The sequence below is a fragment of the Lissotriton helveticus genome, chromosome 3_2 (assembly GCF_964261635.1).
Source record: "Lissotriton helveticus chromosome 3_2, aLisHel1.1, whole genome shotgun sequence".
Classification (NCBI taxonomy): domain Eukaryota; kingdom Metazoa; phylum Chordata; class Amphibia; order Caudata; family Salamandridae; genus Lissotriton; species Lissotriton helveticus.
The window spans coordinates 467,834,369-467,848,292 of NC_136062.1; the positions used below are offsets into that span (position 1 = coordinate 467,834,369).

Sequence of the window (13,924 nt, forward strand, 5' to 3'; positions counted from 1 at the left end):
CAGTCTGACCCAGTGCCTCATGGGAACAGTCCAGCCCGAACTGCCAAGCCATGCCATCCCTGGACCGGTAACAAGCTTCCTAGGACCGGTTTCTGGCATTTCAGCCGTCTTCAGCCAGGCTTGCTTGAATTCAGTGGCAAAGTGAGCAAGGGACTCATGTCTGAGCATACCCTGCCAACTTATGGCGAACAAAGCAGTAAAAAAGGGGTTGGTGATGGACGGAGCATCTGAACCAATCAAACACTCACACCCAGTCAACAGATCTGGGTTTAATCCATCACCGTTGTTTATCCCACTCTGCGACCCCAGTTCAGACATGGCCATATGCAAATCAGTCTGACCCTGTGCCTCATGGGAACAGTCCAGCCTGAACTGCCAATCCATGCCTTCCCTGGACCGGAAACAAGCTTTCTAGGACCGGTTTCTGGCATTTCAGGCGTCTTGAGCCAGGCTTGCTTAAATTCAGTGGCAAAGTGAACAAGGGACTCACGTCTGAGCATACCCTGCCAACTTATGGCGAACAAAGCAGTACAAAAGAGGTTGGTGATGGACGGAGCATCTGAACCAATCAAACACTCACACCCAGTCAACAGATCTGGGTTTAATGCATTTGTCACCCCGAGTGGGATGGGTATGCTCAGACGTCAGTCCCATGCTCTCCACACCACGGGAGTCAAGCTATCCTGGCTGGAGATGGCTGATAGCCAGAAACCGGTCCTAGGATGCTTGATTCCGGTCCAGGAAAGACATGGCTTTGCAGTTCGGGCTGGACTGTTCCTATGAGGCACAGGGTCAAGGCTGATTTGCATATGGCCATGTCTGAACTGGGGTGGTGTGGAGTGCAAAAAAACGATGGGTTTAGGCCCAGATCTCTGTACTGGGGTGAATGTATGACATTGTTCTGCATTCTGTCCATCAACTGTTGTTTTTGCATTTGTCAACCCGAGTGGGATGGGTATGCTCAGACGTGAGTCCCATGCTCTCCACACCACTGGAGTCAAGCTATCCTGGCTGAAGACAGCTGATAGCCAGAAACCGGTCCTAGGATGCTTGATTCCGGTCCAGGAAAGACATGTCTTGACAGTTCGGACTGGACTGTTCCCATGAGGCACAGGGTCAAGGCTGATTTGCATATGGCCATGTCTGAACTGGGGTGGTGTGGAGTGCAAAAAAAACGATGGATTTAGGCCCAGATCTCTGTACTGGGGTGAATGTATGACATTGTTCTGCATTCTGTCCATCAACTGTTGTTTTTGCATTTGTCACCCCGAGTGGGATGGGTATGCTCAGACGTGAGTCACATGCTCTCCACACCACTGGAGTCAAGCTATCCTGGCTGAAGACGGCTGATAGCCAGAAACCGGTCCTAGGATGCTTGATTCCGGTCCAGGAAACACATGGCTTGGCAGTTCGGGCTGGACTGTTCCCATGAGGCACAGGGTCAAGGCTGATTTGCATATGTCTGAACTGGGGTGGTGTGGAGTGCAAAAAAACTATGGATTTAGGCGCAGATCTCTGTACTGGGGTGAATGTATGACATTGTTCCGCATTCTGTCCATCAACTGTTGTTTTTGTATTTACAATACGGCGCACCATGGTGCAAGGATTGACAGATGCATCAGAAATTCTGATGCATCTATTGATGTAAAAGTCACGCATTGCTGGAGTTGTGACGCAGGCATGACACAACTCCAGCAATGCAGGGGGAGGCCTATCCACATTGTGCTGAGTCACTGCTTATGCCTGCTTCAAGCAGGCGTAAGAATTTGACGCAGTCGTGTCCTAGAAGTGGCACAGTGAAATCTTGTAGATTTCACTGCGTCACTTCTACGAGGCTTTTTTGCGTTCGAACGCCCACACTACATACATTATACCTGGCACAGGTATAATGTGAAGTTGGGCTTTACAACGTGATGCATCTCCTTAGATGCGTCACGTTGTAAATGGCCCGCATTTTTACACTGTTGCTGCATCACAAAAAGTGACGCAATGGCGGCGCAAAAATGACGCAAGGGGCTTGTAAATCTGCCCCCCTGTCTTTACAGTAGCCAAATCTTCAACTCACAATTTAGTCTGATAGAGAATCATAATCCATAAACATTCTCATGTGACATAGACACATTTTTCTATAACAGCGCCACTACATAAATAAGATGCATCATTACATGAATCATTCTGTACAGAGCACAAAAGCAGTAGAGAATGTTGGGGAAACTAAAAAACTGTGATCAACCAAGACCGATACTATATGTGCTCAAAATGCATTCCACTTTCAATCAATCAATCAAACACTTGTATAGCGCGCTACTCACCCGGGAGGGTCTCAAGGCACTTGGGGGAAGGGGGCTGCTACTGCTCGAACAGCCAGGTCTTGAGTTGTCTCCTGAAGGCGAGGTAGTCCTGGGTCAGCCGAAGGTGGATGGGGAGGGAGTTCCATGTCTTGGCCGCCAGGTAGGAGAAGGATCTGCCTCCGGCGGTGGCTCTTCGGATGCGTGGTACGGCGGCGAGGGCGAGGCTGGCGGACCGTAGCTGGCGGGTGGGCGTGTGGAAGGTCAGGCAGTCGTTGAGGTACTTGGGGCCTAGGTTGTGGAGAGACTTGTGTGCGTGGGTGAGGAGCCTGAAGGTGATCCTCTTGTTGACCGGGAGCCAGTGCAGGTTCCTCAGGTGGCTGGAGATGTGGCTGCGTCGAGGGATGTCCAGGATGAGTCGGGCTGAGGCGTTCTGGATGCGTTGTAGTCTTTTCTGTAGCTTGGCTGTGAATCCGGCGTAGAGGGTGTTTCCGTAGTCCAGCCGGCTGGTTACGAGGGACTGGGTGACCGTCTTCCTGGTTTCGATCGGGATCCATCGGAAGATCTTGCGGAGCATGCGGAGGGTGTGAAAGCAGGAAGAGGAGATGGCGTTGACTTGTCTGGTCATCGAGAGGGAGGAATCCAGGATGAAGCCCGGGTTGCGTGCGTGGTCTGTCGGCTTGGGGGCGGTGCCCAGGGCTGGGGGCCACCAGGAGTCGTCCCAGGCGGAGGATGATGGTCCAAGGATGAGGACTTCCGTCTTGTCTGAGTTCAGTTTCAAGCGGCTGTTCTTCATCCACTCGGCGACGTCTTTCATCCCTTCGTGGAGGCTGGTTCTGGCGGTGGCGGGGTCGTTGGTGAGGGAGAGGATCAGCTGGGTGTCGTCGGCATAGGAGATGATGTTGAGGTTGTGTTGGCGTGCGATGGCTGCGAGAGGTCTCATGTAGACGTTGAAGAGGGTGGGGCTGAGTGATGATCCTTGCGGGACGCCGCAGATGACTTCGGTGGCCTCGGAGCGAAACGGGGGGAGGCGGACTCTCTGTGTTCTTCCAGCGAGGAACGAGGTGATCCACTTCAGTGCCTTTTCTTGGATGCCGGTGTTGCTGAGGCGTTGGACTAGGGTGCGGTGGCAGACAGTGTCGAACGCGGCAGAGAGGTCCAGGAGAATGAGTGCCGCTGTTTCCCCATTGTCGAGAAGGGCTCGGATGTCGTCGGTGGCTGCGATGAGGGCGGTCTCGGTGCTGTGGTTGGCTCTGAAACCGGACTGCGAGGGGTCGAGGGATCCATTCGTCTCGAGGAAGGCGGCAAGCTGTCTGTTGGCGATCTTCTCGATGACTTTGGCCGGAAAAGGGAGGACCGAGATGGGGCGGAAGTTTTTGAGGTCGGCGGGGTCCGCTGTTGGTTTCTTCAGTAGGGCGCTGAGCTCGGCGTGCTTCCAGCTCTCCGTGTAGGTGGCGGTGTCGAAGGAGGTGTTGATGACGTCTCGGAGTTGGGGTGCGATGGTGGAGTCGGCCTTGTTGAAGACGTGGTGAGGGCAGGGGTCAGTCGGAGATCCGGAGTGGATGGTGTTCATCATGCGGGCTGTGTCTTCGGTGGTCACTGCGGTCCAGGTGCGGAGGGTCGTGGCGGGGTGCGTTGGTTCGACGGTAGGGTGCGAGGATGGTGTGCCGAAGCTGTTGTGGATGTCGGCAATCTTGCGGTGGAAGAACGAGGCGAGAGAGTCGCAGAGATCTTGTGACGGGGTGATGTCGTTGTTGCCGTTGCTGGGGTTGGAGAACTCCTTGACAATGCTGAAGAGTTCCTTGCTGTCTTGGGCGTTGTTGTCCAGTCGATCCTTCAGTGATTTCTTCTTGGTGGTGCGGATGAGCTGGTGGTGCCTGCGGGTCGCGTTTTTGAGGGCGGTCATGTTGTCAGTGGTCCGGTTGAGGAGCCAGGCTTTCTCGAGGGTGCGGCAGGTCTTCTTGGAGTCCTTGAGTTCGTCGGTGAACCAGGGGGCCTTCTTGCTTCTGGGTTTGCTGGGGGGGTTCATCAGTGGTGCGAGGTCGTCAGCGCAGGCAGTCAGCCACTGCGCGAAGTTGCGGGCTGCTTCGTTGGGGTCCGGTGTGCTGGCAGGTGGGTTCTGGCTGAGGGAGGTGGTGAGCTGGTCAGCGGTGATCTTGCTCCATCTTCTGTGAGGAACCTGTTGCGGGTGGTGGTGGGTGGTGGTTTTTCTGAAGCTGAAGTGGACGCAGCTGTGGTCGGTCCAGTGGAGTCCGGTGGAGTGGCTGAAGGCGATGTGCTTGCTGGATGAGAAGACGGGGTCAAGCATGTGGCCGGCGTAGTGGGTGGGGGTTTTGACCAGTTGCTTGAGTCCGAGGTTTGCGAGGTTGTCCAGCAGGGCGGCGGTGTTGCGGTCCTTGTTGTTCTCCAGGTGGAAGTTGAGGTCCCCTAGGAGGATGTAGTCGGCGGAGGGGAGGGCGTGTGGGCTGATGAAGTCCGTGATGTCTTCGCCGAATTGTGTGCGAGGTCCTGGGGGTCTGTAGATGAGGGTGCCTCTGTGGGTCGTCTTTGGGTCGGTGTGAATCTGGAAGTGGAGGTGTTCGGCGGCGAGGAAGGTGTCGTCGGCGTCTGTCGTGATGCGGATGGTGTTCTTGTGGACGATGGCGATGCCTCCTCCGGTCTGGTTGACGCGGTCCCTCCTGATGATCTTGTATCCTTCTGGGATGGCGATGGCGATGTCGGGGGCAGAGGAGGCGTTCATCCATGTTTCGGTGAGGAATGCAATGTCTGGAGATGTTGTGTCGAGCAGGTTCCAGAGCTCGACGGCGTGTCTGTGGACGGATCGGGTGTTGAGCAGGATGCACTTGAGATCGCTGCTGGGGATCGGCGTAGCTGGCGCGGTGCATGTTCGGAGGCAGGTGCACTTGCAGGTTGTGCAGGTGAAGGGTCCGTGGAAGAGTTTCGGGGCGGCTCGGCAGCAGGCGGGGTTCCGGCCGGCGTTGAGTGCGTTGAGGGCCGCGGCGTCGTAGGTGTGTCGGGTCGTCTTGCGTCGGTGGGGGCCAGGGGTCCTGGCACTGGGCGCGGTCCAGGCGCGGACGGGTGCAGACGGGCTTACCTTTGGCGCGCCTTCGGCGCACAATCGGCGCGCCCGCTGCGCGTACACTTTGTGTATGCTCTTCTGCCTGCCCGACTACCCAGGACACCCTTCTCTCCAAGACACCTCTTTTTATGTTACATATATCAGCCTTTGAGACAGGGGACATCCACAAAGTCAGATCTGGTGTTGTTGTGGACATCTGCTTGGTTGCAAGAATGTACCACTATGAAATGCATTCACAGATTACATGTGGGAGCGTCGCAAAGGGAATTGATGATCACATGTGGGGAATATGAGATGTGCCCTCATGATCAGATTAGATTTGTGGCTACCTGCTGATTTACCCACCCCAGGAGGTCAATTGATTTGAAAGCATACACTCAACCATAAAACTAACCACTATTCAAACTCCCTGTGCCTAAAGCAATCCTACCCACTATCATTTGCATCAATAAACCATAAAGTCAGCTTTACCCCTAAAACAAAGCTCAATCAGAATCCCATGCCTACTCCTCCACTAACCCAAATGCTAACCTATCAATATGCCTGGCCTAACCCCAACCACTAAACTGTAAACCAACATCTGAGCTATAAACCATAAATGTAATCTTGCCGCTAACCTTGACATTAATTCAAACTCTCACTAAAATGTAACTCTAACCTACCCTAATCCCTCAACCTTAAATCAAACTATTAATCTCTATTTTAACCCATATCCTACAGGAAAACCTATGCATGTACTAACCCTAACCTTAACCTTTTCCCATGCCTACGCTAACCTGAGCGTAGGCTAAACTGTACATCAAAACCTAAACTTCAAACCATAAACTGAAGCTTATCAATGTTCTTAACATTAATTTATCCTTCGACATAAGCTGTCCTAAAAACACCACTTTAAATCAAACCATCCATTCGAAACTATATTGTGAAACGTATCAGGTTATTTTGCAATGTACACATTAAATGTTGTTGTACATATGAGAACTTCCATAAGGAAGTAAATAAATTAGTTATATATGATAGTAGTGGATTCTGCTCGTAGTCCACACAAAGGTTACAACAGTAATCAATATGTGCATTCATTCATCAAAATAGCCCTAATGTGCATCGTGGGTGAGAAGGAGAACAGACAAGAAGTTGGGTGAACAAGAAGCTACAAAAAAGGCTAAATCCAAATTAATCTAGATAATATACCAGTTCATTCACAAAACCCTAACACTAACCCTACCATTAGTGAGGCTGATGCAAAGACGCCTGACCTTGCCATCAAAAACGCATTCCTACAAGATCCCCGTTGGGGAAGCCAGCTTGCGAAGAACTGGCATTTCTTGTTCTCTGCTGTTGTGAAGAGGTCTAATGTCGGTTCTCCCCATCTTTGGAAGATGCTGTCTAGAATCCCCTGGTCGATCTCCCACTCGTGGCAGGTGGATTTGAGCCTGCTGAGAGTATCTGCTTTGACGTTCTGGTCCCATGGGAGATGTACCGCTGTAGCCATAAAACTAATCATAATGTCTAACCTTGTCTCTGAACCAAACCCTTACTCTCACCCTAAATTCACCTTTCTACTTCTCTTTAGCCTAAGCCTTATTCTATAACTCAGTCCAATCCTAAGATCTAGATCATCTACTCAACTTGAACCCATAATTATGACCCCTGAACATTATCTTTAATGCTAATGAAACGAACTTCCCTAGAATTGTAGTTAAGACCTCTAGTGTGGTGTCAGCTGGCCTCGGTACGCCAGTGGCTGGGCCCTATGATAGGTAAAGGGTACAGTGTGTGTGGATACCATGCTACATACCCTCAGCTATGTTTTGCAGTTGGACATCCACATACTCGTCTCGATCACTTCTCACGTGCTCATGGAAGAATCCCAGCGAGTGATCCACCTCATGCTGGATGATGCCCTTTGACATGCAGCTTGATTCCTCTAGTGATACGGTCTGCCCGCCTCCGACCTTCCCGATGTAGGACCAGCATCTGAAGATGGCACAAAACATACATGATACTCAGCTCCACCTCAACCTGTCTTTACCAGTGACACACCTCGTGCAATAGAGCTGCTGTTTCTGTTCTTAAGTGAGCCTATTATCTCTTCTCTGGGACCACCACCGTTCTAATATATGTAAATTGGGGTGAGCCTTGGCTAGGGTCTGCCATTCTGGGTTACACTTTGGTCACTGTCGGGACGGAAGTGCCTCCCTCTGGCTGCTTTGAGATAGGCTGGCCTTTGAGCCAGCCTCCGTTCTTTTGAACTATTCGGCTACATGGAACTGGCTGACTAGTTCAGCATTGTCGCTGGCCGATTCAGATTTGAATTTACAATCCCAGCCAATGTAAATAGGAGTGAAAATTATACTACTGAGACAGGCAGGTAATGCTAGAATGCAAAGGGAAACAGCAGTACACTAGCTACTCATACAAAACAATGTGGAGTTCATCTAGAAGAAAAAAGTCAGTAAGATTCAGAGGTAAAACAAAGGCCCACCTCCTATACCTTGGGATCCCAGACGCTCACCGCTACCATTAACTACAAAGTCCCATCTCTTATGCCGTAGGATCCCAGACTCTCATCTCAGCGCTATCATTAACCACAAAGGCCCATGTCCTATGCCTTGCAAACCCAGATTCTCACAACTATCATTAACCACAATAGCCCGTGTCCTACGCCTCCGAATCTCACACTCTCACCACTACCATTAATCACAAAGGCCCGCCTCCAAAGCCTTGGGATCCCAGACTCTCACTACTACTTTAACCTAAAACGTCTGTCTCTTTTGCTTTGAGATAGCAGACTTTCATTGCTACCATTTATGACAAAGGCCTGTATCTTATGCCTTGGGATCCCAGACATTCACTACAACTATTACCCATAAACTCCTGTCTCTTATGACTTGGGATAGCAGACTATCACTGGTACCATTAACCACAAAGGCCCGTATTTTATGCCTTGGGACCCCAGGCTCTCACCACTATCATTAACCACAGGGGCTCGTCTCCTTTGCCTTGGGATCCCAGACTTTCGCCATGATCACTAACTACAATGGCCTGTCTCTTAAGCCATGGGATCACAGACCTTCACAGCTATCACTAACCACAAAGTCCCGTCTACTATGCATTTAGATCCCAGACTCTCACAGCTACCATTAACCACAAAGGCCTGTCTCCTATCCCTTGGAATTCCTGAATCTCACCCCTACCATTAACCACAAAGGGTTGTCTATAAAGCCTTTGGGTCCCACACTCTCACAGTTACCATTAACAACAAGAAAACAAGTTACTTACCTGTAACTGTAGTTCTCCAGTATTGGAAGCTTTCATAGATTCACATGCCTGAATCATTCCCCGTCATCGAGACGGGAGTCTCCGGCACATAAAAGAGCAATGCTTAGCAGTACAGCAAACTGAAAAGAGGCCTAGGCCCATTTCCCTTTTGCAACCAATAACCTTTGTTATGTAAAAGAGACTAAACTTGGCCCTGAACCAATCAGAACTCACACTCTAGACCACTCCTGAGAGAACCTTTTGCCCCTCAGATTTTCGTGCACTTGTGCCATAAACACCTTGTGTGCGAAATCTGGGGTGAGCCTCTCAGGGGAGGAGGGTGGGTTGCATGTGAATCTATGAAAGCTTCCAATGCTGGAGAACAACAGTTACAGGTAAGTAACTTGTTTTCTTACTCTAGTATTGGAGCTTTCATAGATTCACAGGCCTGAATCAGAATAGTGAGCAGTGGAACATTTCTTTTTTTTTATTTCTTTTTTTTTGCCTAAATGCAGATCTGGTACAGTTACGTAAGACATCATCTATCTATACATATTCCTCTTAAAATTTTGCCTAACAGTATTGTAATCACTCTTATCAAACATAACAATAAAAAAAAATAAAAAATGTGCATTTGTAACAAGAAAAGGACGGAGGGATGGAACAGAGGACTCACCGTTACTGGATAAAGTTTCTTAGCATCGCTTCTCCCTCCGCCACATCTCTCTCTCTGCGGCTGCATCCAAACAGTAATGCCTGGTGAAGGTGTGCATACTCTTCCAGGTATATGCCCTGCAGATATCCTGGATCGGTACTCCAGCAAACAAAGCAGTGGAGGTGGACACTGCTCTTGTAGAATGTGCACGAACTTGTGCATTCAAAGGCTTTCCCTGCTGCCTGATGGCCATACTCTATTGCACTGGAAATCCATCTGGCAATACCTGTTTTTTACAAAGGGAAACCCTTCCTGGGTGCGCTGAAGAGACAAAAAGTTGTGAAGACTTGCAGAAGGGTCTAGTCATTTGTAAATAGAATTTGAGACAGCTTTGGACATCCAGCGAGCGGAGAGCTCTTTCCGCCGCTGTTGTTGGTAGAAGAAAAAAACTTACGAGAGTTAGCAGCTTATTTAAATGAAAGTCAGTCGGCACTTTTGGAATAAACTTTGAATTAGTCCTGAGTATTATTCTGTGCTCCTTAAATTTCAAGAAAGGGTCTTGAATCGTGAGACCCTGTAACTCCCGCACTCTATTGGCTGAAGTGAGAGCTATGAGAAGCGCAACTTTCCACGATAGAAATTTAAGATCTGCCCTGTGTATTGGCTCGAAGGGCTGTTTCAATAATTGAGAAAGTACAATGTTCAACTGCCAGAGAGGTGGTGGAGGCTTTACTGGAGGAAAAACTCAGAACAATCCCTTCATGAATTGTTTGCTGAGTCTTGTGGACCATAAAGATGGACCTGAGGAAGTCCATCTGTAGCGTGATATAGCGGCTAAATGTACCTTAATAGATGCATGGGTCAAACCCGATTTTGCCAACAATAAAATGTATGGAATAATCTCAGGCGCTGCCAAATTCAGAGAATGAATGTTACAGCTTTTGCACCATAAACGGAATCTCTTCCATTTCATACTGTATGTTTTGTCAGTACTATCTGCTCTGGCCCTCAATAGGATCTCTCTGCACTCTGCTGAAATCTTCAGATGTTGAAATTCGCAGTGTTCAGGAGCCAGGCTGTTAAGTGTAGTGATCTCGGGTCCGGATGGAGCACTTGTCCCGGGACATCATCAGGAGCGACGGTATTGGTTGGAGGCGAATCGGTTGGACCTCCGACAGTAGCAGAGGTTCCGTGAACCAGTGTTCACGGAACCATGGGGCCACCATGGGGATATCAGGATTATCTAGCACGGTTTCTTCTTGATCTTCGTAAGAATGCGTGGCAGGAGGGGAATTGGAGGAAAGGCTAAGGCAAAGACGCCTGACCTTGCCATCAAAAACGCATTCCTACAAGATCCCCGTTGGGGAAGCCAGCTTGCGAAGAACTGGCATTTCTTGTTCTCTGCTGTTGTAATAATAATAATAATAATAATAATAGGTCTAATGTCGGTTCTCCCCATCTTTGGAAGATGCTGTCTAGAATCCCCTGGTCGATCTCCCACTCGTGGCAGGTGGATTTGAGCCTGCTGAGAGTATCTGCGTTGACGTTCTGGTCCCATGGGAGATGTTCCGCTGTTATGGATATTTTATGTTGCAGCGCCCATTCCCATATCATCTGGGCTTCCTGAGACAGGGAGAGTGATCTTGTACCTGCCTGTTTGTTTAAGTAGTGCATGGCTGTTGTGTTGTCTGTTCCTATTAGTCCCACTGAACCTTGTATTCTTGGTAAGAATGCCAGCAATACCAAGCGGACGGCTCTGAGTTCCAATAAGTTAATGTGTATTTGCTGTTCGTGCAACTTCCAGCGATCGCTGAATGGGAGGTCCTGAAGGAACACTCCCCAGCCTTCCAGGGACACATCTGTAGTAGTTACCAATGGGGCTGGTTCGGTAAGGAATAAAAGACCCTGCAAGACGTTCTGCCTTTGGGTCCACCATTTTGTTGCTTGGATCATGGCCTACGTTACCTTGACTATGTCGTCGAAGGATCCCTTCGCCTGATGCCATTGTTGATCCAGTTGCAACGGACACATCCTTAACCTGCAGAAAGGTTCGAGGGGAAGGCAAGATGACATTATTCCCAGCAATGATTTGTACTTGCATACTGAAAGACACCTTTTTCTTGTAAACTCCTGGGATAGAGATATTATTCTCCGCTGCCTTTCCTTGGAGGGAAACGCTTTGTTTACCTCTGTGTTTAGTATAGCTCCCAAGAAGGTGATGTTTTGTGTAGACCGAAGGGATGAATTTTCCTTCTTTAAAGTCAGACCTAAAGTCAAAGAGTGTCCCAACTTGGAGGTACAAATTTACCCAAGCTACATCACAGAACTTTGTTGATAAAAGCCTATTGACGACTGAAAGTATTACAATCTAAGGTACGTCAGCACAACACAACACAATCAACAGAATGCAAAAGCAAAAATAGTGTTCCCTTTTTTTTCATATATTTATTACAATAAAGAGTTTAAAAACCTTTGGTACATAAAAACATTTCATAATGACATTCTTAGAAGACAAGGTCTACACAGCGTTTCGGTGAGTTAACAGATGTTCACCTTCTACGGGACAGTTTTCTCTTATCTAAGGAAGGCTGTGTTTCCTCCTTATCAACATTAAGACAATGAAATGAAGGCACCGGATCTTGGTGATATCCCAAAAGTTAAGCCACTGAGTCAATGCCCAGAGACATATCACATTCGTTGGAGCCACCGTCTTGTTAAAATAAAAACATGAACTATAGAGACCGGATCTCAAAGTGCAGGGGGGGGCCGTCAAGGAGCCTATTTAGATCAACTTGTAAGTCAGGACTGGATACCGACTTAAATCGAAACCATCCATGGGTTTTATACAGTGAGTTTGGTGTCTGTGTAGATCACTTTAATGGTTTTGTTTAAAATTTCTCCTGACAGGCCTTGGGGATAACACGCAGCCTCCCTGCGTCCAACGAAGTCACTTCCGGTTTTGGTTTGTATTCACCCTGTCCCTATTTTAATATTAGGGTACCTCCCGCTTTTGTTACATATAGTCAGACCTAGCCTGGCAAACAACTCCACGCAAGCCGCTGTTGACGCCGGGGCGATGCTGCAGATGGCGATTTGACAAACCATTAGTTGAGGTAAGGAAATACCTGGTGTTTCTGTTTTCTTAGAACAGCTGCCACTGGAGCTAGGCCCTTTGTAAAAATTCTCGGGGCTGATTTCAGGCCGAACGGCAGTACGTTGACTTGGTAATGGTCTCCGGCTACCATGAACTGAAGATACTGCCTGTGGGAAGGGTGGATGGGGATGTGAAAGTGCGCATCCTATAGGTCTAATGTGGTCATATGATCTCCTGGGTCTAAGAGCAGCAGAATGTCTTGGAGGGAAACCATCCTGAAAGATTGTTTCTTGAGGTCGGTGTTTAGGGACCTGAGGTCCATAATAGGACGCCATTGGCGAACGTTTTCCTTGACTAGGAAAAATCGGGAATAGAATCCCCTTCCCCTCTGGGAGTTCGGGCGCCTGTTCTGTTGCTCCCTTCCTGAGCATTGTCCGAATCTCCCGACTCACCTGATGTAAGTGCTTGACCTCCTGATGTTTCGGCAGTGTACAAGATGGCGTTTGTAGAAGTTCTAGAGTGTGTCCGAATTGTATTATGTTGAGGACCCATTGGTCCGTAATTATTTGCTGCCAATTCTAGAGATGGCAAGCAATACTTCCACCCAGGGGAACATGTGACGGAAAAAAGGATAGCTGTAGCTGGATCCTGAAGGTTGTCATTGTCATCTGGTATTGTCCTTCCCCTGCCGAACTCCTCTTCCTCTAGGAGCAAATTTTGTGTAGCCTCCTGTTTGTCGTTGTGTATACTGTTGAATGTAAGGCTGGAATGAGGTGGAGTAAAAAATGTATCTGCCCTGCTGGTATCCTCCTCTATAAGATGATTGGCCTCTACCTCTAGAGCCTCGAAAAGAAACCTTCCGATATTGTAGCGTTCCTAGTGATTTTGCGGTATCGGTATCTTTTTTGATACTTTGCAGTGCCTTGTCGATATGTTTTCCGAACAAATCCTCTCCATTAAAGGGAAGGTCCAAGATTTTTTTCCGGTCTTCAGGCCCAAATGCTGTTGCACTCAACCATCCTTGCTTGCATAGGACTGCCGCTCCTCCCAGAGATCTGAAGGCTGTGGTCGCGATGTCCATCGCACAATCAATGACTTCAGCCGAAGTCCTTTCTCCTTCTTGAAGAATCTTTATGGTCTCCTGTCTATCAGGTTCTGGAATGCGGTCTATGTAAGGCGAGAGTTCACACCACATCTGCCTATCGTACCTGCCCAGAAAGGCCAGAGCATTCGCCGCATTGACTAGAAGGGTAGACATGGAAGAAAACCTCTTCCCCGCATTGTCTAAGCGCCTACCCTCTCTGTCTGGAGGTGTCGTAATAGGAGCAGATGGATTCCTCGATTTCTGCTGTGCCGCCTGGGTTATAACTGAGTCTGGCTCGGGTGTCCTAGTAGACAAGCTGGAGCATCCGAAGGAGCTTTATATTTCATGTCCAGCCTGGCGAGTACTGGAGTCACTGTTGCTGGTGTCTCCATGACCTTTAGACCCTCTTCCCATACATGACTGACAATCGGGAGAGACCGAAATATCTTGTGGTATGGCTCCT

The 13,924-nt window shown here is 49.0% G+C and overlaps 1 protein-coding gene across 5 annotated transcripts in view; it reads right to left on the reverse strand.

Annotated features, from left to right (window-relative positions):
• LOC144826067 (astacin-like metalloendopeptidase) overlaps positions 1-13,924 on the reverse strand; it is a 551,078-nt gene that overhangs the window by 204,822 nt on the left and 332,332 nt on the right. For all 5 annotated transcript variants that reach the window (XM_078684377.1, XM_078684375.1, XM_078684378.1 and 2 more), the window contains one exon: positions 7,166-7,344. In XM_078684377.1, the coding sequence (XP_078540503.1) occupies positions 7,166-7,344 (179 nt within the window). The remainder of the gene's footprint in view (positions 1-7,165; positions 7,345-13,924) is intronic.